The sequence below is a fragment of the Miniopterus natalensis genome, chromosome 2, assembly GCF_054644295.1.
Source record: "Miniopterus natalensis isolate mMinNat1 chromosome 2, mMinNat1.hap1, whole genome shotgun sequence".
NCBI classification, from domain to species: Eukaryota; Metazoa; Chordata; class Mammalia; order Chiroptera; family Miniopteridae; genus Miniopterus; species Miniopterus natalensis.
Genome location: NC_142082.1, coordinates 84,013,891 through 84,039,336, shown reverse-complemented (window position 1 = coordinate 84,039,336; position 25,446 = coordinate 84,013,891). Strand labels below are relative to the sequence as shown.

General features: G+C 39.3%; 1 protein-coding gene across 1 annotated transcript in view; it reads left to right on the top strand.

The window, feature by feature from the left end:
* The first annotated feature begins 9,023 nt into the window (after window positions 1–9,023).
* The window catches only part of STARD13 (StAR related lipid transfer domain containing 13), a 209,622-nt gene continuing 193,199 nt past the window's right edge, over window positions 9,024–25,446 (top strand). The window contains exon 1 of the mRNA XM_016199524.2: window positions 9,024–9,216. Coding sequence (XP_016055010.2) covers window positions 9,093–9,216 — 124 coding nt within the window. The 5' untranslated portion in view covers window positions 9,024–9,092. The remainder of the gene's footprint in view (window positions 9,217–25,446) is intronic.

The window sequence follows — 25,446 nt, the reverse complement described above, 5'->3', positions numbered from 1 at the left end:
TTGGGACATTGTTAATTTTTGTTTTACAATATTGTATTTCAATTCAGAGAGTCATGTGTTTAGCTTGCATGCTAAATTCACAGAACACTCTCACATACTAAAGATTACCTAATTCATTTTTATTGTATATTTAAGATACTAATGACTTCACTTTTATATTTTAACAGAGAAAACTTTAGATTCCAGCCCCGGTTTGGGTGGAGAAATGCAGTTAATTTATGGCAAGTTTAATTTCCTCAAATGTAAAATGCAGATTTTGGAGGGGGAAAAAACCTAAGAAATGTTATGTTAATCAAATATTTAATATATTTGATTAAATATTCTAAAACAGTTAAAAACATTCACCTATAATTTTTTATTATTATTAAATTTTCTGTCATTCTTTGTTATTTTATCAGTTGTGACTTAGTATCTATGTGTTGTGTTCTTATTTACCAATTTTCATCTCTTTAAGGGATTAATGCTATTTCAATATTTGAGTGATAACATATGGGTTTCTCTAGCCCAGTTTATAGCCCAATTTTCAACTCTTATTCTTTCAGTAAATATATATTGAGCTCTCACCATGTACTGGGAACTGTGTTCCACACGGGATACAGAAGTTAAAAACTCACTTCCTACCTTCATGGGGATCACCATCCAATGAGAGTATGAAACTACTACACTCTCTATAGAGGAAGAGCTATGTGTCCCAGGCAGGAGGAACAAGGAAAGCACTGAGTCAAAGGAGAGTGCAGAACATTCAAGGAGCTGCCAGTTACTCTATTTTCCCTGTGAAGCATCAAGCAAGTATTTGTGTGAGGATGAGAGCAGAAGTATGCATGGTTTCTGTGAGGTGCCTAGAATAAGCAAATTCAGGGGGACAGAAAGTAGAATAGAGGTTACCAGGAACCAGGAGCAGGAGGGAAGGGGAAGTTATTGTTTGTGGCTACAGTGTTTTTGTTAGGGATGAAGAAAATGTATTAGATATAGTCCTGATGTTTATACAACATTGTGAATATATTTAATGCTAATGAATTGTGTACTTACAAATAGTTTAAATGATAAATATTATATTTTACCACACAAAAAATTTTTTTGAGTGAGTCGGCCTTGAGAAGAGTGGTGAAGTTTGGAGATAGCCACTGTGGGGAACAGGAACCAGACCAGCTATAGACACGGTGAAGATTTTGCTGGCAACTCTCATCCCATCAGCATCGTGTCACCAATCCATGAAGTTCTGGGATTTCACTGACAGTCTGTGGTTCCTGGAACTAAAAGTGTATATAGGGGTTTTGCAAGACAAGCAAGGAATAACTAGGAGCTAAAATAGCTGTGTGTGTATAATGAGAATGTGGTTAGGGGCTGGCTTAACCCAAGGCTTGAGGACATGAGGCCAAAGAGAGTAAGTAAACGATAAGCAAAAGCAAAAATCGTAAGACAAGATGAGGAATTTTGGAAGGATACAAGATTGTTATAGGTGATTTGATGAAGATTTTGGAAGCACAGCTGTGTGGGTGGTGACTTAGCCCAGAGTATGTCCATGGGAGTGAGTAAGTGAAGTGGAATTGGAGCTAAATATCCTTGCAGTTGTGAGTTGAAAGAACTAGGCTCTCCAGATACAGGCTAACATCATGTAGCATGGATGTGATGGCATGGACTTCCTTGCCAAGTGATATATTATTTCTCATTCATCATATACATTCTTTGAGTACTTACTTTGTACCAGACCCTGCTGTGGCTCCTAAGAATTGGTCTGGAACAAAAGACCCTTCCCTGTTCTCCTGGAATTTACAATCTAGTGAAGGGCCAATGGGGCAATAAATATAAATAAACAAACACAAAATAGCATGTGAGTGTGTGTTCTGGTCCAAGTTAGCGGGGCTTGATGATGAGATAGAAAGGAAAAGAGGCAGGCTTGCATAGGTGGACAGGAAAGACCTCATAAGTGGTGGTAGTTAGGCTGAGACCTAAAAGTTAAGAAAATCAAATTTAACAATTTTTTTTAATGATGACAATGTGCCAAACATAATTCTGGACACAAGGAATGTAAAGATAGATAAAAGCCAGGCCTCGGTCACACAACTAAAATAGAGATATCAATAAAATTAGTTAAATCCAAAATGAACTTCCAGGACTCAAAAGAGAGATTTGGATTTGTAATTTTTTTAATTAATATCAAGAGTTTTTATTTTAAGTGATACCTGTAAAATATTTTATTAAAAAGGAAATTATACCAAAAGTATATTATTATTAATGAATGGTCAATGGGGCACAGAAGAAAAATACATAGAGAAAGATAAAAGTAATTTCCATTGCCCCAGAAACTCTTAAACATAATAACCCCATTTGTGTTATCCTAAAGCACAAACAGGAAAAAACTTAAAATTTTGATAAAAACAACTGCTTTTGAATTGTTTCTGTTGAGGACAAACATCCTGAGGTTTGCAAGAAGACACTAAATACTGGTAGAAATAGCAATGAATTTGGTAGGAATGAGAATAGAAGTCAGGTCTCAGCTCTAGGAATCATAAACAGTAGGATGGGTAGAAGCTACTTAATTTCCCTAAACATTGGTTTCTTTATCAAATGCAGAAAAGAACATTTGTTACCCTGATCAAAGTTAAACTAAAGTTGTCTTCCTCCTTCACCTGCTTCACCATTTCACTCTACTGTCTCAGGGAGCCAGGAGTTTCCTTTTATTGTTCTTCAGATGATGTGGTCATTGACTTTAATGAATTCAATAACTGCACCAGAAGAATGCTTCACAGTATAGGTTTGAATGCCTCGGAAATGTAATGAGGTCTTAAACTATGCTAAGTATATAGGCAGCCATAGCAAAATAGGTGAATCTTAACTGGTCAATCTGCCTATAATCATGCAATATAAAGCAAGGTTTTATGGTAAATTGAATTTACTCAGCCTTTATGGTACAGACAGGCTGAGGGATGCCACAGGGTATCCACAGCGGATGTAAAGATGATTCCAGTCACTAGAAAATTCTTCAGTCCAGCAGCCTGTGAGTGTGACACACTGACCCAGGGTCTCCTATGTGGTAATAATGGTCCCAAAAGCATATACGAGAAATACACACAAAAGCATACAGTATTTGTAAAGTCAGTGAGATATTATATGACACAAAGCCTGAAGTTTCCAGGCATTTACCAGTCTATGTAAGGAAAATACTTATCATAGTCAAAAAAGCATGGAGCTATTATAATTAACAGAGCAAAACCCAAAAAACAATTCAACCTGTTAGCAATAGAAGATTGGCAAATTCAGAGCAAAGCTAAATGGGGCACTAAGACATACCTGATATGACAGGTACAGATTGGTGCTGTGACCTAAGGACTCAGCAGGACAAGCTAAATTCTCCAGGACTTTCACCAACATTTTTTATGAATAAATAAATAATATGAGATTTTATTTCAGAATCTCCAACAACAAGAACATGAAATGTAGCCTGAGGGAGCACTGAAGGAATAGGTATGTCACATCTGTCTTGGGGAGGGAACATGCCAGTGAGCTCTTTACTCTTCCATCGCGCAATAAAAGGGAATGTCACAAGGAAGGCAGTTTCCTACAGTAAAGCTGAAAAGCAACATGAAATAATGACACATAATCCTGGCAAAGGGTTGCTGGCTTGATACAGTTAGAAACTGGATTATTTTCTTAAGCAAAGGCTTCTTCTCCATCCTTGGTGTTGAACACAGGATGGTCAAAAGAAGACAAAAAAAGTTAATAGAATTGCAAAGTCACTAGAGTTCACATGTGTAGGTGGGTGAGTGGTAAGTCTTGCTCATTGATTGTGGTTGCTGCGGATGCAGTGGTGATAGGCCTTAATTATACAGCAGTAAGAGAAGGAGAAAGAAAAAAATATATATGTTTTCTACTTGCCAAAGGTTTATCACAGTATTATTTATAATTTCAGAAATTTGGAATGAAATGTCCAAAATTATGAGTTTCAAAATAAGTTATAGTATGTCTATCCAACAGAAGTGTATATATTTATTAAAATTATATTTTAAAAGATAAATTAACAAATTGGGGAAATACTCAAAATCTAATGCTAAGTGAAAACCAATTTCAAAATTTGGTATAAAATTTATTCCAATTCTTTTTTAAATATGCAAAGATAAAGAATGAAAAAGAAAGTTTTCAAATGTTATCAGCTCCTTCCTGGTAATATTATAGGTGATTTTAATGTTTTATTTATAACTTTATATGTTTAAAAACTATAATCATAAATATGTATTACTTCTATATTTACTTAAACCTTAAATAACAAGAGAGAATGATAATTAATGATACCAAAAGCATAATTTAAGTTTATATTCACACTAAGGAGCATAGTCTAGTAATAACCAGCTATCCAAACTGTAGTGGAATATTCATTTAGTCAGTAAATGATCCTTATGCTCTGTTCAATGAAAAAGCTACCAAGGATTCAGAAATAAAAGTACTAGCCCAAGCTGTAGAAACTCAGGACTCTAGGGGAGGCTGAAAGGAAAACAGACAAATACCCAAGGTGCTCTGTGATAAGTGCTCCTCCGGAGGCAGGCCCAACGTGCTCAGGAACACAGGAGAAGAGGAACAATCCAGCCACTAGGATTTGTGGAAGGCTTTCAGGAGGAGGTGACATCTGATTTGAATCTTAAAGGTCGAGTGAAGAAAAAAATCAGATGTTCAATTAGAGCGAATGAATATGGACACAGAGTTCAGTGAGACAAGAGTTTTTATGTAAATTTCATTATGCTGAAATCAAGAGAGGAAAGTAGAAAACCTGAACTAAACCAGTTTCTGTGAGGATGAAGAAACAGAGAAAGATGGAAGCAATGTAAAGAATATTTGAGTTTAGAGTGCCTTCTAGATTTCTCTCTTGCACACTAGATGGATGGCAGCATTATTTGGCTAAAGTGAATAGAAAAGGAAGAGCAGATTTCGATGGAGCATTTTAGAAATATCCATTAGTAAAGTAAACAAGATATGGCATGGAGCTCATTCATTTGTTCTAGAAGTTTTTATTGAGCAAGACTGTACGGGTCTGTTGTAGGCCCAGAGAACATACTGCTGAATCAGACAGAGAAGGTCCCTGCTCTCACAATGCTCAAGGTTGGCCTGGCCTGGGAGGCATATCACAAACAAATAAACAAACAATCAAAGAAAATGTGGAGAAGTGATACGTTCTATAAAGAAAATTAAACTGGCCTGGCTGGGCGTGACTCAGTGGTTGAGCATCGACCTAGGATCCAGAGATTGTGGTTGGATTCCCGGTCAGGGCACATGCCCGGGTTGCCGGCTCCATCCCCAGTCCAGGACATGCAGGAGGCAGCCAATGAATGACTCTCTCTCATCGATGTTTCAACTCTCTCTCTCCCGTTCTCTTCCTCTCTCTGAAATCAATAAAGGTATATTTAAAAAAGAAAAAAGAAAATTAAACTGGATTCTATGGGGGGAGTAATGGAATAGATTGGGAGTCAGGAAAGGCCCCTTGTAGGGACTCGGGGAAGATTTAGGTAGGATGGTGATGTGATAATAATGTATTATTGATGGTAGCATTGATTGAATCATTCTTTATGCCAAGTGAACTGTTTCGTTTAATCCACAATACAACACTATAAGTAGGTAGCGTTGAGAGGCAGAAATATGGCCAAACTCAACTCTGCCTCCAGCGACACTCTTAAAGAGCACAAGTGTTTCTGTCTGGACAAAATTGGGCCTTGAGAGGTGAGAGTTAAACCCATGGGAATTAATATAGTCACCCAGAGCTGCTGAAGCATGAGGAAAAAGTGGAAGATTGGGCAGGAGGCTGAGAAATGAAGCTCAGGGAATGACATCATTTCAGGGATTAGAAGAAGAGCTGTGAAGACAGACATTGAGGCCATATGGAACATGGTATGCTCAGGAGAAGACCCAGGGGAGAGTGTAAGCCGAAAGGAGACCAGGCAGTGTTGGGAGGAAGGGAATGATCAGCAGGGTCCCATCATCCACAAGCTCCAGAAAGGAAAACAGCTGGAACGTCCATCAGATTTAGCAATCGGACAATTATTGGTGATCTTGGCAAGATGCGTTCCTGTGATGCAGTGAAGGAGAACAGATTGCAGTGTTGATAGTGGAAGACTTCTTTCCCAAGGGATACTGGGTAGAGGCAACATGCTTTGTTATGGTTGCGTTTGTTTTGGTTTTGGTTCGGTTTAAAGAAGGTGAGACTTGAGGGTTGAGCCTATGAGAGAGAGGGGTTAAGCCTGTGGGAGAGAAAGGAAACAATTGATGTAGCAAAGTCCTTATAGAGATGAAAATGAACAGTAAGCAGAGCACTCACTGGTTAAGGACTGGATCTTGGGTAAGAAGAGAGACGCCTCTTCCACTGGAATGGGAGGGAAGGTAAGAAGGTAGCAGGAGTCAGGAGTTGCCTGGTTTCTTTCCTCCTAAGTCAGCAGTATTGTCATCGGCTCAAGGTGAAGACTCCTGGGGTCCTACCTAAGCTTTGGCTTTGAAACAGGGCTTGTGGAAAATGGGAGGGATGCTGTCTAAAGACCTGTAAAAAGACTCCAAGTGGCCCCCAGGTTTCCACTGAGTTTGAAAGCCTTGCATCTGTGGCGGCTCCCTCTGCACAGCTGTGAGATTTTTTTCCTGCAGGACCAGCAACGAGATCATGGCACAAGCTGCTCAGGCAGCACCTGTTCTAAGCAGATCATTTCAGTCTTTCATCTGGCTTCTCTCAAACAGTCCTGAATTTCTAGACCCTCCCACAGTAGAACTAAACCAACTTGCAATGCTAGAATTTTTCTTCAAATTAGTCCTTCAAGGAAATCCCCTAATCTGTGACACCTGAATATAAAATATGTATTGAAGTAGAAAATAATAGGGATCCAGGATCTTTAGAATTCACCAATCAGTCCTGTGTATATAGTGTTACAACTATTGCCTCAGTTTGATAGAATTAGAGACTTTTTTAAAAGTTAAATACACAACTTCCATAAGAATGCAATTGTGAAATATTTTGTTGTTAGGCTGCACAGCAGTCACTTCAAGATAACACAAATCTTGCTCCTTGCAAAGTGGTTTGTTAACACGGACATGCATATAGAACAGAGGATATAATCAAAAGGGTACTTGGCATGAGTCCAGGAAGCAATCTGGATTGGTCTGTAATTGGCTGCCATAGTTTCAAGTCCATTTCTGATCTATGACTTATTGCTTCATAACTGACAATTTCAACGGTTTACCAGGGTGGCACATAAAAGCTCAATTATTACTTTCTAGCTCATTCTGAAATATTTCACTAGTGAACATTTTTGAATATTTAAAGTAACAAAATAAAAATAAAATAAATAATAAAAAATATAACTAGAAGGAATACTTCAGGTAGCTAGCTGTTTTAACTCCTTAAGTCAGTAATAATTTATATAACAGAGGGAGAATTGGATAATTTCCTTTAATATTCAAACTTTACATGGAGCACCTGAAATTTAAAAAGCCAACAAACAACAACATACAAAAATGACAAAACAGTTAAATAAACTTTGGTTCTTACTTGGCGGTCTGGTACAAAGACATTTAAAAAGAAATGAGATTTAAGCAATTTTACTGTTTTAAATAATTCAGAAATTCTCTTGAAATATTTCAGCTCCTCTTACCAAACTTAAGATGTAAATTAATCACATTGTTGAGATACATCAAATGTGTAATTACTTTCTCTAAGGTTCTTCAAGCACGTTAGAAGTAAAACCTTGAGAACAGCAGGGCACCCTGGAGTCTGAGCTAGTACTGACTTCACATAGAGTGAGGCTTTGGAGCCCAGGAAAATAACTGGCAAGCCAGCTCCTCAGTGATTTCTTCTCTTCTTTTCTCCCCTCCCCTCCCCTCCCCTCCCCTCCCCTCCCCTCCCCTCCCCTCCCCTCCCCTCCCCTCCCCTCCCCTCCCCTCCCCTCCCCTCCCCTCCCCTCCCCTCCCCTCCCCTCCCCTCCCCTCCCCTCCCCTCCTTTCTCTTCTCTTCTCCTCTCTTCTTCTCTTTTCTTCTTTTCTTTTGCTCCTCTCCCCTCTCCCCTCTCCCCTCTCCCCTCTTCTCTCTCCCCTCTTCTCTCTCCCCTCTTCTCTCTCTTTTCTTTTCTTTTTCCTTTCCTTTCCTTTGAGAGAATTGCAGATGTCCCTCATTTCCCCCCTTAGCTCCCTCCACCCATCTCCCACCCCACCCCAAGGGCCAACACATTTTCTCCCTCTTCCCTGCAGGAATAAGTTAATTTCTAATGATAATCCCACTTTCTGTTATTGGCTAAAATTGGCTAAGAATTTTAAGGTTAAAATTCTTTTTTTTTCCAGATATAACTTTTTCATAATATCTACTTTCAAACTGCATACAGATTGTAATGCTTTACCAGAGTATAAAATTACTTTCTGTGGACTCCCCATGGTTGGATCTTAACGTCTCCTTGTTATTCTCCTCCACAGAATGACTCTGCAATGGTGGTGTTTTGACGCTCTAAGCCATCGAAATTTGATTGTAGATTGCTTCCAGATTATTATTTAATTGATGAAACCAGGAAAAATTAATATGTAAAACAAGAGCACCAATACTAAACTCCAATGAAATCCTCCAAACTGAGTGGCTGATTTCAGAAAAATTATAATGAGTTATTATAGCACCAGCTATGGCATGGTTTAATTTTCTTATATGGTTGTGATGGTGGAAGTTTCTAAGACTGAAAGACAGAAACACGGTACAGCCCTGACCTCCGAATGAAGTTGAAAAGGGGGTGGAAACTCCTGAAGTGGGGTCATCAGGACCAGGCTGCCAGGCTTAGGCGAGGCGGCCGGGGGGCGGGACACGGAGCTCGCCGGGGAGGAGCGGGGCGCCCGGCGCTCGGAGGGGGAGGGAAAGGAAGGGGGGCGGCGAGCACGCCGCGAGCGAGCGGGAAAGGGACGCGGGCGGAGGAGTTGACAGGGCGCTGGGGGTGACCGCAGGGCCGGGGGGGCACGGCGCCCGGGCCGCGGGCCGCGGAGACCCCAGTCCGAGTCCTGCGTCCGGCGTCTGGAGTCGCCGGGAGTCCGCGCTGCGGGCCACGAGGAGTGGCGGTGGCGAGCCCGCGGGTAGTTATGAAGACAGATCTAAAATGACCAGCAAACGGAAACCTTTCCAAAGGCAGCTCAGGCGGTCCATCAGTGAGCAGTTGCGGGACTCCACGGCCAGAACCTGGGATCTACTGTGGAAAAACGTCCGGGAGAGACAGCTGGCAGGTCGGTGCCCGAGAATCAGCAGCCCTCAGGGGTGGGAGGAGGCGCGGACCGGTCGCCCGCCCCAGCCCACCGCCCCTCCTCCGCTTCTGGCCCGGCACAGGGTTCAGAGCCAGGGTTTGGGTCCGGCAGGCTGCACACAGTCTCCCCAGCCCAGCCCGGAGCTTGCACGGATAGCCCGTCTGGGCGCTGGGCGCTGGGCGCTGGGCGCTGGGCGCTGGGCGCTGGGCGCTGGGCGCTGGGCGCTGGGCGCGCGGCTGGGAGCAGGGGCAGAGGTGCCCAGGCGAGTCCTGCTGAAGGGGGCCGCTTCGTTTGGGCTGGCCCCTGCACGGCTTCCATCCACCCCAACCCATTGATTGATTGAATATGCAGCCCAAGTGGCGCTCCACAGGGCTGCCCCTCTTCCAACTTTGCCTTTTCCATGAGGAACACGTAGGCTGCATGTGAGGGAGGGAGAATCCAAAGAAGGCTAGGGAGCATATCCCAAACTCTGGGAGGCCACACATTTATGGGTAGGATTTGGGGAAAGGCAGGTGGACCCTTGTTGGAGTACATAGCTGCCTCTAACTCCTGTCCTGCTGTGGATCAGGCTCTGCTCACTTTGAGGTTATGAAAGAGGGCCTTCCTTTTGAAATCCATTGCCCATGAATCAGAAGAAGAGAAGAGGTGACTGTTGGGAGCCAAGAGATCCTTAAAAATCCTTAAGTCAGAACGCCAGCCCCCTCCTGGCCGCCTCTCCTGGCCTGCACATTGTGACCTTACTTCTGTTCATGCTTCATGGAACCATCTTCTTAGAGTGCCGCAGATGTAGTGAATGGTCTGAGTCTTCTCAGAGCCCTAGCTGGGAGCTTTCAAGCTGGTTAGTCACATCATACCTGCGGCAATAAGGGAAAGTGGGCCTACTCCACAAAAGAGTTACTAGGCATTGTGGATGGGATTTAGGACCACTTTCCCCAAGTGCTAGCTGCTGGAAGATGTTTCAGGAATTGGGGTGAATGTGGTTGGAAGGGCCCCTGAGGTGACCAAGAGTGGAGTCTCTGGACCTTTTTGCCTCTCATCTCTCCAACAGTATCTCCTGAGCTGGCTGGTGACCACAGGGGTAGAAAAGAATGCTAGAGAAAAGGAAGGTATGAACCACGGACAGAGGGAAGAGATGCCAGGGGTGAAAAGGGAGACATTACCTTCTCTGGGCTCCTCCCCTTCTCCCTCGTTGTAGAACTGTAGAATTGGTTTGCTAGGTGTTCTGACCTTACGCCCATGCAGCCACGTCTTCCCACCAGCATGCCAGCATCTGGCAGTTGATGCCTAGAGTCTTTATCTCCTTCAGCATTAGGTCCATTTCAATCTAACTGGTCAAATTAGAAGTAGTGATTACACAAGATTCCAACACTCAGTGTAGTCAGTGTAAGATGTTCATTCCATATTTTCTCTCCAACACAGTGGCCTCATTTAGTAAGCACCCAAGAAATAAACAGATTTTTGGTCTGGACCCAGAAATAAGCTGTACTAACCCGGTAGTTTTGACTGTTGATTTTTAAAGACCTGTATGTGCATTGCAGACCTCAATTAATGACAATTACTAATTGTCCATGTTATTGTGCTAAATTGTATACTCTACATGATAGATGGTGTTAGAGAAATTTTTGTGATCTAATGAACTTTTGCTGCTTCATAACTTCAGAGTGCTTACTGCAAATGTCTCTTTCATAGCTTCTGTTATTTAGGTTTGCTAAGTTTGTTAAATCAATGGATCTTCAGGAAACAAGAAGCCTTTCCAGGACAGCTGCCAAGGCTATGCTTAGTTTTTATAGCCGAGGTCAAAGATGACTGCAGCTCTGTCGTTTTCAAAAGGAGATCTGGGAAGGAAGAGACTGTAATGTAACGTCTTAAAACCAATAAGGTTATCCAGGAAAACCATTTATTCACATGAATTTCAGACATAGTTTAGTTAAGGCAGTGAAGAGAAAAAGTTTTGATTCTGGGAAATAAACTATAGGGAGAGATTTTAAGATCATGAATATGTAGAAATTTAAGCTAAAAGTAGCTTCAGAATGATAAATATAAGTGTTCTCCCAGAGTAGTGCAGCAATTTTTTTAAATAGCGGTATGAGGTTTTAAAATGTTTGATCAGAATATTAATATCTGCTTACCCATAATCTGCCTACCACTCTGCTAACAGGAGATGCCAGCAGGTTATTCAACTGGGACCAAATAATCCTCTGTGAAGCAGGCTTCTCTTCTGCTTCTCTAAGCCAGCTGGGATGCTTGCCACAAAACCAAGCCAACTCCATGAAGGAGCTTTTAGATGCAAATTGATTTTCTTGGGTTTTCTTGCTAAGGTAGCTAAAATATGGAACTTTGGCCACGAGACATTGAAATACTTAAGTTATTAATGTTGGCATCAATTCTAGGTGTAAGTATTCTTCATTTGTAAAAGTGTTCTTTATATGGCTCAGTTCACAATATCAGAATAACCAACTATACGAAGGCACCCTCCCACACACACACACTGAGAGCTCTGTCCCGCTAAGAGATGATATGAGGCTATTGACTTTTTAAAAAAATCTTTTTCTATCAGATAAAAGTTTTGTGCTGGGACTTTTTAATTTCCCTAAAATTGTCTTCTTATTATCTTTAGTCAACAGAACCGTGTTGAAAGTGCTTTATAACAAACTTGTGTTTGTTGTCTAGAGAGTTCTGAAGGTTATTTGATTCTCCCTTTTGCTTTTTTACATCCCAAGGAAGGAAATCCTTACTCTAATTCACTCTTACTTCTCTTCACGAAGGCTATCTTGTCAAAGAAACAGAAGGACAAGAAGTGTTCAAACATATTGTAGCCTGTGGATTTCAATCCACAGCGGCCATAGGTAGGAAGGGAGGGGATTATACATAATTGCAAAAAGCATTTCTTAACATATGCCACAATGACACAAATAATGAAACCAATGGAAGGGTAAGACTTGAATGACTCTCGAATTTGTTCATTTCATTACAAAAGTTTAAAAGAGAGTTATTGTTTAACAAAGAACTAATCCTGGGAGCTCCTGGGCTTTCCAATTCTGTAGTAGCTGCCAAATTTTCATCAGATTGTGGCATTTTTGCCAATGCACTCTTCTTAATTTCTCTACTCTAATCCTCATAAGGGTCAGTAAGTTTTTCTCACCTGTCATCTTAATATTTATTGCAATAATGGTGGTTATTGTTGTTTATTCCTTAGATGACAAAGTTAGTTAGTGTCCAGCTCAAGATTCTAATTTAAGTTGTCAGAGTCCAGGGCCATGTATACTCATTTTCTGTTACACACACTGCCTCTTCCATAGGCCTTATGGGGGACACATGGACCTCAAATCCTTTCTCTAAAGTTCTCTGTCATCTGCAGTCAGATTAAAAATGAAGAACAAAGTTAACTGAGTTAACTGCTCTTTCTTTACTCCTGGAGTGAGTGACAGAGTAAACCCTGACACCTAAAAGAACATGTTCCCTCGTCACCCTGTTGGTCTGGGCAGTGTATGAACTTATAGAGATTTGGAACAAACATACGTCTAGTTTGTCAGGGTGCCTGTGTGGTATGCCCGGCCCACTGTCATTGATATAACAAGCCTGGGGTTGCAAGAATGAGAGGCTGTCATAAAGCCCAGATGCAGGTTTCTTCAAGGCGGGTGAGTGACAGATTATTTTGGCTCCTCTAGGTCCCTAATCAGCCACCGCTGGTGACAATTCTTAGCTTTTATAGCATCATTAAATTCTCTAGGCATAAGCATACCCTTTAGCTTTTGGTGTTTGTAAGAAGTCTGAACTATTTTTCAAATGTTATGGTCTGAGAAAATCAACATGAATTTTTTAAAGCTTTCTGCTCCTTTATTTTAAAACCCTACTGTATTATAATGGAAATGTAATCCAAATGTTTGATGCTTTTATACCTGTATAACAGTATTTAGGTAACTTATGAATTAATGGACATCCAAGTCTTTTTATCTTTTTTATAGTCTCATTTTCTCAGACACAGGAGCTATAGTGCTGCCAAGAATGAACTAACTCAGAGCTGTTCATCCTTTTCATCTCATGGCCCACATAGGCAATCACTAAAATTCCGAGGCACACCAAAATATATATTATAAAAAATATATTATAGTTTTTGTTGATCTGACAAAAAATAGGTATAACTTTGATTCATTCACACCAGATGGCTAGTATAGCGTTGGCTGTTCTTGTTTTTTCATTTGGCAATCTACCTGAATGAAGAGTCAGGTATTGCGTGTTTTAAAAATTCTTGAGGCACACGGGTTGAAAATCTCTGAACTAACTTAAAACACTGAAAAGTTTGAGTTTCGTTAGAAATGCTAATTCCACCAACTTTCAGTGAGTTCTTGTCGAGTTAAAGCAGGTTCATTCAGTCTCAACAGTAGCATCCTGTGATGTGATGTAAATATGAGATTGTGACTTTAATGCAGAGTGGGGTCAAGAATAGAAGATGGGCCATAAACATCTCCTTATTAAACTCTAGTTGTGTTCAGTGATATCAAAAAGTAAAGGATTATACTAGCCGATCCTTTTCATGTATTTTATAACAGCATCCTTCCTTTTTATTATCACTTTACTATAAAGAACAGGCCATCCTACTCCGCCAGGATTTTGGGTTTTTTTTTGTTTTTTGTTTTCTAACATTTCTTGAAATGGGAATAAATTTAGATGTGATCTATATTAACAATAACAAAAAATTCAACTCAAGTAAATTATAGTTAAAATCAGAGAAAGGGAGGACATCACTTATATTAGGGTTCTCAACCTTAGCTGCACGTAGAATCATCTGAAGCCTTTTAGAAATATGAATGCCCTGGCTATTTCTCAGAGATTTTGATCCAGTTCGGATGGGGCCTGAGGATCAGCATGTTTTAAAGTTCTGGAGATGTTTCAGTGGGAAGTCCAGGTTGAGAACCAATGATTTACGTAACGACAATATCATAACTCACAGAAGTGTGTATCTAGTACAAGGTCATATTCTAAACCCTTACAAAAAGTTTTGCTTCAGGTAGGTTGGAATGAGCTTGTTGTTTTAGAGGGACAGAAGAAAAAAAGAAAAAAAAAAGGCCAGTGTATCTAGAGAATAATGAAAAAAGGTGGTATGAGTCTGTGATAGGAAGTGTCACAAGTATGGGCAGGGTCAGATTATAAAATCAGATAGGGCCTTGTTGCCAAAGCAAAAAGTTTGGATGTGGGTCTACCTGTGATAAGAAGCAAAGAACTTCAAGCAGAGGAGTGACAATACCTGAATAAATTACCACTGTAGTGGTCCAGGTGAGATAGAAACAGTGGCATGGACTAGGGTGACAGTGATGGAAATGAAGAGAATGGGACAGATTTGGAATATGTCTTGGAAGTGGAGAAAATCATGCTGACAGAGTGGTTGCTGGAGGGGAGAATGAGAGATCAAGGAATCCTAGGTTTGTAGTGTCATGGGCTGAGATGGGGACAACTGGCAGATTTGCATGTTGTAATTGCAAACAGAACTTTTTTTGGAGTGAGACATTTTCCTTTGGCCAAATTGGGGCACAGATGCCTATTGGACATCCAAGAATAAAAGTCAAAGAGTTGTATTTCCAAGTGTAGGTTTAGGAGAAAAGTTAAAACCAGAGATATAAATCTGGGGGTTATCGGACTTGATGAAGTTACTTAGGAAGAGACTATAAATAAAAGGAGCACCCCAAGGACCAAGTTCTAGGGCATTTTTTATTTACAGCACAATAGTTGGGTGTAAATTATATATACTACTATACACATGGTAAATTTCTGGAGAATTAGAAAAATACCAACACTGTTCCTAAATTCAGAATTATTATGACAAAATAATAGTAATGCTCTATCAAATACAATCCTTTGTGACAGATTTATTATTTATTTGGTCCTAGAACTGTTGATGAATAAAAAATAATTATAAAAAGTCTCACTAATAAAATATTTTAATTTAGAAATGATGTTACAAAGTAAACATAAAAATTTTTAAATAGCATTTGAAGGAAAGACTTCTCAAGGGTGCCCTACCCCCATACATATAAAAAATTAAAATATAGTTAATTAAATAAAAATGGTCTTGTCCTGGACTGTGTGACTCAGTTGGTTGGAATGTTGTCCCCTACACCAACAGGGAGGCAACAAATCAATGTTTCTCTCTCTCTTTCTGTCTCTCTTCCACTTTCTAAGATCAATAATTAAAAAAAAAAAAAAAAAAAAAAAAGGCCTTAGCATGAATACTTCTATGGTTACTACAACTTGTTGGCCTCACATATAATGGGGTAAGAGTTTTATATTGGAAAGGTGACTTCTCCAGTGTCATGATATCTGAGAATAGTCTAGTCAAACAAAGCTTAGCTCGTAAGAAAGGTTCTTTATACTGAATTTTCCAGTATTGCATATATTTATCAGTTATGGTTTATCCATAACTAAGTTGATTGAAGGGAAATTTCTCAGTGAAAAATAGATAACATCTTAATTTTTTGTGTTTGTGCCTGGCCGGCCTGGCTCAGCATTGAGCATAGACCTATAATCCAGGAGATCAAGGTTTGATTCCTGGTCAGGGCACATGCCCAGGTTTCTGACTGGATCCCCAGCAGGGGGCATGCAGGAGGCAGCTGATCAATGACTCTCTCTCATCATTGATGTTTCTCTCTCTCTCTCCCTCTTCCTTCCTCTCTCTAAAATGAATAATTTTTTTTTTTTTTAATTGTGTTTGTAAGGAGCATAACTTAAACTTTGCCTAAGCTCTCTGCAATATGCTGGCTAACCCATGGAAGTAACACAATCTCCTCCTGGAACTGGAGTAAAGAAAGGACCATGTTCATTGATTGCTGGTAGTTGGTTACTCTGAATAAGAAACACAAGCCCCATTAGTTAGCTAGAATTCCTTGAGAAGACCATTTGATACAGTTTTTGCCAGTCACAATCTTTATCATTTAGACATAGAGTCCATGTCTGTGAAATTAATGTGTACTCCTCCTTTGTGTTTTTTATGTATTATATTGAACAAAACAACTTATAGAGAAAAATTTGCTTAGAGACCTTGTAGTTTTCTGGGGGTCCATCTAACAGTGTATTTCTGTTCTGTCCTTTTGCAAGTTTAATGATATTGCAAAATGAAAACAAAAGTGTTTTGAAAGTGTTACACCATTCTTGAGCTTTTTTTCCAGATCTTTGAATGTTTAGTTCTCAAACAGTCAAATGACAAACATTTTTGTCATGTTTGTAGTTAGTCAATAAGTATTTATTAAGCCATGAAATAGCATCCTTGTCAACGCATGTTAGGACTATAGTGCAGGATATTGATTCAGTCCTCTGGTTTTATCCTGGCAAAGCACACAAATTTTATTATGCTGCTGAAATCAATTAACTCGTCTATGTAACTAGAAATAGAGCAAGCTTCCAAAAATTGCAAAAGGACACTATAGAATGTGCTATGACTGCATAATATTGTATTTGTAAATGTGCTGTGTCAAGCCATCTTACATTCTCAGAATATTTCCTTAGTAACATTTTTATCTCAAATAAAAATTTCAGAATCCTGCGGTTCTGTTATTTGGTGTAATAGAGAATATTTCATCCATATGCCATCATGGTATAATGTTTGTTGAATAATTCTTTCTCCTTCCTATATAGGAAATTAAAAGAACAATAGAGATAATGATTCTGTAACCTGAAAATATATTCACTAGCAATGACATTAAATTTGAATGTTTTATCATATGCCACTTATCCTCTCTCCAACTGGATAAAGTGGAAACATTCCCAGGTTACTTGAAGAATCATTGCAAGTGCTTTCTAATGAAATTTAAAGTTTATCATTAAAATGATGTCCTGAAAATGCAAATATTTGACTGAATATCTGGGAAGTGCAACAGTGTAAGTTATACTAATACTGCACAGAAATGCAAAGGTTGTCACAGTGATGTCACAGAGATGGCAGGGTAATGCTTCCTTCTCTTGCCCAACATTGAGTTGTATTTATCACAGAATTCTCCAAAGCCAGTGATGGATTGCACTTTCCTAGCCAGGAATTACCACTACAGTCTTGTAAATAAATTAAATATTTATTTTAGTTCCCCCTAAGACCTCATAAGCCATAGATATAAAAAAGGAGCAATTGTTAGAGTGAAAATAAGCCAAAAAAAAAGAAAAGAAAAAAGCTTTTACATATTTCAACCATTGTCTTATTTTTTCTTTCCACAGAGAAAGAAGAGAAATTTTTTGCTAAGTGTTTGATTTCTAGCTCTTAAATCTCAATCAAAGCAATAATGACAAAAGAAAAAAAATGAACTTAATTCTTTCGAGTAGCACTATAATGGTGGAAAAGGGATTGAAGTTATTTGAGACAGCATCATATGTATACAATTACAACTGTGTAATGGTGATTAACATCTGTGAAATTAGCATCAATTCAGTCATCATGTTGATAAATATTTGCCACAGCTATGAATACACTGTTAGGACCATAGATCGCCCTGTATAAGAAATGCAATGTTGCCTTACCTTTAGTTCATACAACTATGTAGAGGAGGGTGGGGTTAGTGGTGTTTGGGCATGATGGAAGATTACAGGCATGGTATCATGATCTAGTGGTCAAGAGCAGCTACTGGAGCCAACACTACATGGGTTTGAATCTTGCCGCCACCACTTAAGCAGTGGGTCCTTGAGCAACATACTTAATCTTAATGTTTCTGTTTCCTCACCTTTAAAAAGGAGGATAATCATAGTACTTAACTTACAGGGTTGTTATGAGGATTAAATGAGTTAATATTTTTAAAGCATTTGGCATTGTGTCTGGCCCCTAATAAACACTGGATAAGAGTTTATTTAAAAAAAAACAGTGGAGAATAAAGCAGGAAAGACATATTTCCTGGCAATGAGCCTTAAATCACCTACCTCCTTCAAACCTGGATTCATATGCCTTGTTCCCATATCTCATGAACCCATTTTAGAGCCTATGTTCAGGGATTTCTTAGTGCTAAGACAGTAACCTCATTCCCTTTGCTCTAGGATAAAAAAAATCAAATACTACATAAGTTGCCAGCATGGTTGACAGCATCTTATGTAAATCCATTAGTGTTGTAGCATGACTCATTCATTATACTAACATTTTGTCTTTCTGAAAGATCATCCATTATGGTCTGTTCATTAAAATCACCATCATCTTTAGGGCTATGAAAACAAAAATGTATTACCATGTCCTTGGCCTAAATGGGATTTGATGGAGACCTTATTAAAATGAGAGAATTCGGATTAATTTCTAGGTCCCATTTAGCTGAAAGATCAATGAGTCTATAAACCAGACCATGCATCCAAAGGAAACTAAATGCCCTAAGTCTTTTAGTATCCTTTCTGTGTGTATTTTATAGGATATGCTGATAGAGAGAGGGCAGAACCCTAGAGGTATACCCCAGGATACCTGTCCATGCAGCTTTGGTTACCTAGCTTCCATCAACAGCAGCAGCTCATAACTGTTATTTTCTGTTATTTGGAACTACATCTGCAGAGTTGGAGAAGAAAGAAAGAAGGGGACATGCTAGGAGTCCAGGACCTGCAAACACCTATAGTATCTCAACAGTCCCTGGCCTGTACCACATTCAGGGAGGGCTCAGAAGGGTCCCACACTTGGTTTAATGCTCAGTTGTTACCATCTTAATATTATTAATAATTATTGAATGGAGGGCTCACATTTTTATTTTGTACTGTGCCTGGAAAATAATGTAGCTGGTCTTGCATCCAATCTCTTATAGAATCATGCCTTGATTTGTAACTTCACCTTCATTGGTGGTTTGGTGTTAATTAAGTAAGATAAAAGTTATGTGTAAGTCACAGGATATTAGATCTGGAAGGGACCTTGAAGCTTTCCCCTGAACATCTACAATCTACAATTCACTTGCTCTGTGCCCCTTACTCTTGGGGAAGGTGATCTCCTAAGAGAGAAATTGTGTTTGTTTTGTTCTATTGTTTATTGATTCTGACGGCGGCATCTTTATGAAATAAGTCAATAACACTACCCCTGATGTTTACAGAGTTATAATGATTATGTTTTTGTTATTACATACATTGAAGCAAATATTTTATTGTGGTTTTTTTTTTTTTTTTTTTTTTTAAAGCATTGCAGTGCTTACATATAATAGGAGATCAGGACAAATTACAACTGTTGGTAGGCTAGATTTCAGATCCAAAGCTTGTTTTGAGAACTTAATTAAGCTGTTTCTTAATTAAAAATTTATTTGCAATAGTCATAATAGTTTGATTTATTAAACCACTGCTATTAAAATCATTAAGGCTATTTCCTGTGTAGGTTTCACCTAGGGGTACTTACTCAGAAAAGGAAATTAGGAGAAGTAATAAAACCTATTATTTATCACCAGGGATTTTCAGCACATATCTGCCAACATTTTATTTTGTCATTATATCCATCTGTCTCGGTGAAGAACACTAAAGCTGACCAGGGTCTAGTCTCAGAAATTACATAGGTTAAATCCCCCCTTTGGTAATGGAAGTTATACATAGATATCCCCATTTAATAATGTGAAAAAAGACATTTTCCTTTGTTCAAAAGTTAAGTTCATTATTTAATGCAAAATATTTCTGGGTAATTAAATAAAAAGAGCACATGAATTTTTATTTGATTTTAAGCTACTTCAAACAAGAATTTATTTGCATAGTTCTGAATAGTAACACAAGTAAGTACGCAGATTCTATCCCTTATCAGCCAATTCTAGGCCATGTTGTAAAAAAGTAGACCTGCCTGACAGCAATGCCTTGGCACCCAGGTGGGCACTGATGGTGGCCCACAAAAAGAAGCAAGTGACAGTGGCTTGGTAAGCCCATTCTGTGTGTTTATCTCTGAACACACAAGAAGTATGAGATATGTAAACAGTTTTAATCAAAGAGCCCTATCAAGTTTTGCTTTCTAGATAGGAAATCTTTAGGAGTAAATTAAACTTTAATGGCATAATCATCAGAATTCAGAAATTCAAATTCTAAGTATCACTCTGGACATGGTCTCCTGTATCAGTAATCAAATATATTGATTTCCTCATGTGTCTGTATTTGTGCTTAGGTCATAATCTCCTGCAGGGAAAGGATAATATCTTATTCACTGTGGACAGCCCAGTTGCCCTAGCATAGAAGTTGAAATACAGAAGGTGCACAATGAATGCTTGTTGAGTGAATTAATTAATAATAATTATAATATTACTGGCTACCCTGCATCGGTTCCTATTGTATGCTAAACATTGTACTAAGGACTTAACCCCTTTTCTCAGTTGATAGACAAGCTTCAGGGCAAGCACTACCAGGGTCACTGTTATCACACACAGAAGCTTGCTTTGATTTAGAAAAAGACTTTCTCTCTAGGCTCATGAACTTTGAAAACAATTAGAAAGTGGTTCTTCCTCCTAAGAAAATGCAGCCCCATGGGCATGTGGTTAGGTGAGTGAACCCTGGGCTGAATTTCAGCCTATATGGCTCCCCTTGGCTGTTTGCTGTACTGGGCACAGCCTACATAATTGTACATGGTGATTCTGGGTACTAATACCATCCCCATTTAAGCCAAGGTTTAGACAGGTTAAGTAACTTGTTTGAGGCACATAACTACTACTTGTAGCTGTGTAAATTTGTGAGAGTGGCAGAATTCGCATGACTTGTAAGATCTGTGATATCCTGATGACTCCAGGATCCACACCATAATCCCAGTCCAGCACTTTAAAAGGGGTAACTGTTCATGGTATGATAGTGACAAGTGGAACCATTTTCAGATCCCTGGTTTGGTGCTGCCTCAAGGTTACTGCAGGGTATAATAGCTGGAAGTTGACCAGCATTCAGGCATTCCAGGGTCCCCATGATAATAATGATGTTGCTTAATGATGATCTTGAATATCTGTGTAACACTTTACAGTTAAGGGTTTTTCCATTAAGGTAATATAACATTGGCTTAAAATCAATAGGTTCTCACAAAAGTCCTTTGAGGTAAGCAGAGAAGGTGCTATGACCTCTACTACATTGATGAGACAAAAGAGGATAAGGAAAATGATGTGACTGCCCAAGGTCCCAAGGCCAGTGAGGACTGAGATGGATCTGAATCCAGGCTCCTATTCTAGTGCTCACTCATCTGGTCACTTTCCTGCTGCCCAGTGTGAACTCTGTTTTGGAAGATCAGTCATTTGCAGTTAACTAAACCCATGGCTCTCAAACCTGAGTGATCATCAGAACAACCAGAAAAGCTTTTAAAAATAGAGACTCCTAGACTCCTCACCAGGTTCGTTGAGTTAAAATCATCCCTAGGAGCCAGTGTACATGAATGTGTCTGTGTGTGGGGGGCAGTGGAAGGTCTGTGGTATGCATTTTTAACAAGCATCCCAAGTGACTTTTGTTGTTTGTTTATAGCCTGTCTGGCAGTGTTCTCTCACCAGTGACTGGAAATGGCTCTAAAGTCTCATGGTGATTTCAGGCTCATGCCTTGTGCCATACAATGTCATCTAGTGCTAATACTTTTATTTCCCACTTCCTACCTAGATCCTACTGGTTCAAATCCTTCATGATAATCATTCCCCCTTTGAGAGGATCTCCCTCTTCCATATGTGAGTGTCCCTTGAGGCGTGGGGAGGGAGGATTTTGAGGGCCTGTTGTGTATCAGGCCCCTGAATCAGTACTTTTCCACATGTCATGCTGTGAACCATCACGGCAAGACACAGACGTCATGATTACCATCCCAATTTTAAAAATTGAGTAAGTAAAGAAACTTGGAAAGACTAGGACAGCTAGTAAAGTGTATAATCTCATCTGGCTTCAAGTTCCCACCTTTCCATTCATTCTGCTGAGTGTTTCATGTTTCAGTCTGGTTCTTGTCTCACCAGCAAGATTCTTTTTGTACTATAATAGAGAAATTTTGTTTTACATTAAAAAAAAATCCGTCCTGACCAGGTAGCTCACTTGATTAGAGCATCTTCCCTGTATGTCAAAATTGTGGGTTGGACCGCAGTCAGGGCATGTAGAAGAGTCAACCAATGAATGCATCAATAAGTGGAACAACAAATTGATATATCTCTCTCTCTCAAATCAATCAATTAAAAAAATAATAATAATAAATAAAAATAAAAATAAATAAATGGGCCTATGATTATAAAAAAATCATTTTACCTCCTACTGTATAATCCACATGATAAACTAGATTTTTCATTGATTAACTTTTTAATTTTTATTTTTTTAAATCATATTTTATTTTTCAATTACAATTGACATACATTATATTAGTTTCAGGTGTTCACCCCAGTGATTAGACATTATAAAACTTACTAAATGATTATCCCAATAAATCTCGCACCCATCTGACATCATACATAGTTATTAGAATACTATTTATTATTTACCATATTCCCTATGCTGTACTTTATATTCCCATGACTACTCTTGTAACTACCAATTTGTACTTAATTCCTTCACCTTTTTCACCCATTCTCCACTCCCATCTGGCAACCATCAAAATGTTTTCTGTATCTATGAGTCTGTTTCTATTCTGCTTGTTTGTTTATTTTGATTTTTAGATTCAATTGTTGATAGATTTGTATTTGTTGCCATTTTATTGTTCATATTTTGATTTTCTTCTTCTTCTTCTTCTTAAAGAAGACTTTTTAACATTTCATAAAATACTGGTTCAGTGGTGATGAACTCCTTTAGCTTTTTCTTGCCTGGGAAGCTCTTTATCTATCCTTGAATTCTAAATGATAGTTTTGCTGTGTATCACTTTGAATATTTCTTGCCACTTGTTTCTGGCCTGCGAAGTTTCTGTTGCGAAATCAGCTGACAATCTTATGGGAGTTGCCATGTAGTTAACTAATTGCTTTTTTCTTGCTGCTTTAAGATTTTTTCTTAGTCTTTAACCTTTTGCATTTTAATTATGACATGTCTTGGTGTGGGCCTCTTTGGGTTTGTCTTGTTTGGGACTCTCTGCATTTCCTAGACTTGTGTGTCTGTTTCCTTTACAAAGTTAGGGAAGTTTTCTGTCATTATTTTTTCAAATAAGTTTTCAATTCATTGCTCCCTCTCTTCTCCTTCCAGCATTCCCATGATGTAAATGTTGGTAAGTTTGAAGTCCCAAAGGTTCCTTACACTATCCTCATTTCTTTTGGATTTTTTTCTTTTTGCTGTTCTGATTGGGAATTTATTTGCTTCCTTATATTCCAAATTGTGAATTTGATTCTCTACTATTGATTCCCTGTAAATTATTCTTCATTTTAGTTAGTGTATCCTTCATTTCTGACTGGTCCTTTTTTATGTTGTTGAGATTCTCACTAAGTTCATTGAGCATCCTTTTAATCAATGTTTTGAATTCTGCATCTAGTAGATTGCTTGTCTCCATTTTTTGTAGTTCTTTTTTTGAGTTTTGTTCTGTTCTTTCATTTGGGACATGTTTCCACATCTCCTCATTTTGGCATCCTCCCTGATTTGTTCTAGGTATTAGGTAGAGTTGCTACATGCCCCAGGTTTGTTAAGTGGCCTAATGTAGTAGGTGTCTTGAGGGTCCAGTGGCACAGCCTCCCTGATCACCCAAACTGGGCACTTGATGTGTGATCCCTGTGTGGGTTCTGTACATTTTCCACTTGTAGTTGAGCCTTGATTGCTGTTGGTACATCAATTGGAAGGGTTTACCCCCAAGTTGATCAGCTGTAAGGACTGGCTGCAACCACTGACCACTGACCTTCAACTATTATGGGGGATCAGCTGTGCGGGGGCCCATCCTACAGAGCAGCACTTATTTCAGTGGAGCTCTGGTGCCTGCTGAGTCTGCCACTTGAGTATGTTGCTTATGGAAGTGGTTGGGTGAGGCTTCAACATGGTCTGAAGCTGTCCACCAGATGTGCTGGTTCTGAGGCCTCCTGGGAGGTGCAGGCCAAGGTTAGTCACTGCTCATGTTTTTCCTGGGGCCACTGCCACCCAGCATGTGCTTGCTACAGAGTGATCTTCAGATAGCTGCTACTTGTGCTAGGTTTGGAGGTGCCAAGAAGAGGTGAAGCTGTCAACCAAGTCTGGCTGCTGCTTATGCCAGGGCTGGAGCAACTTAGTGAGAGGTATGGGGCATACTGAGGCCAGATGCTGCTTGTTTGAGAGATTTTAGGAAAATATGAAGCATGAGCCAAGACAGGACATTTGTATAGAAAAGCCAGTGGAAATAGCTTGGGTGGACCTGAAAGTTGGGTGAGTGAGGCCTCAAGAAATCACCAGAGTGGGGTGAACTGTGTGAGTAAGGTTGATGGGGACTCAGATATGGCTCTGTCATGCCAGCTGTGTGGGGGGAAGGCTCATCAAAGGAACAATGGCCTTTGCCAGCACTTCTTTTGGAAAAAAGCTGACCCCACAGCTCTCACCTTAATGCTGGACAATTCAGTTCCTCCTTGTATGTCTCTTGTTCCTTTTAAGTTACTGTTCCAGTGCTGGAGCTCAGAGGGAATGAGTCCAAGTCCATGCCCTTTAAGCGGAACTGCTTGGTGCTCCAGCAGCCTTCCATCTCCCTCAGCCTTAATTCCCTCTGGTTTTCAAGACAGAAATTATGGGGATTTCTCTTCCTGGCACTGGAACTCTACGATGGGGTACTTGGTGTGAGGTTGGAACCCCTTGCTCCTCATGGGGGACCTCCATAGCCAAGATATCCCTCCCAATTTATATCTGCCACACATGGGTGTAGGACTAGCTCATTCTGCATCTCCTCCTCTTCTACCAGTCTCAATGTGGCTTCTTTTTTAATTTTCTAGTTGTAGGACTTCCGTTCAGCCAGATTTTATATGGTTCCGAATGATGGCTGTTCTGTAGTTTAGTTGTAATTTAGATGTGGTTATGGGAGGAGGCAAATACTGCATTTACCTACCCCTCCCCATCTTCAAAATAAACTAGTTTTTGAAGAAATAAGAAAAATTAATGGCTTTTCTTCCTTTGCGAATCATTTCCTAGAAAACTTCAAAAAGGTGAACATTGATGGAGATATATTTATTTATTCAAGTTCTTTATTATGAGGAAATTCCAGCAAACATTCTATCCTCTTCTTTCTTTTAACTAAAAATAAACAAATCAACCATAAAATGTTAAAGTACATGGAAGCTTTGTACATTATCTTGTTCAAGCCATTTATTTTACAAGAGCTGATTGAATGTCAGAGAGATTCAATTAACCTATTCGAGATCACATATCTCCTTAGTGATAAATTGGAGATTAGAGTCC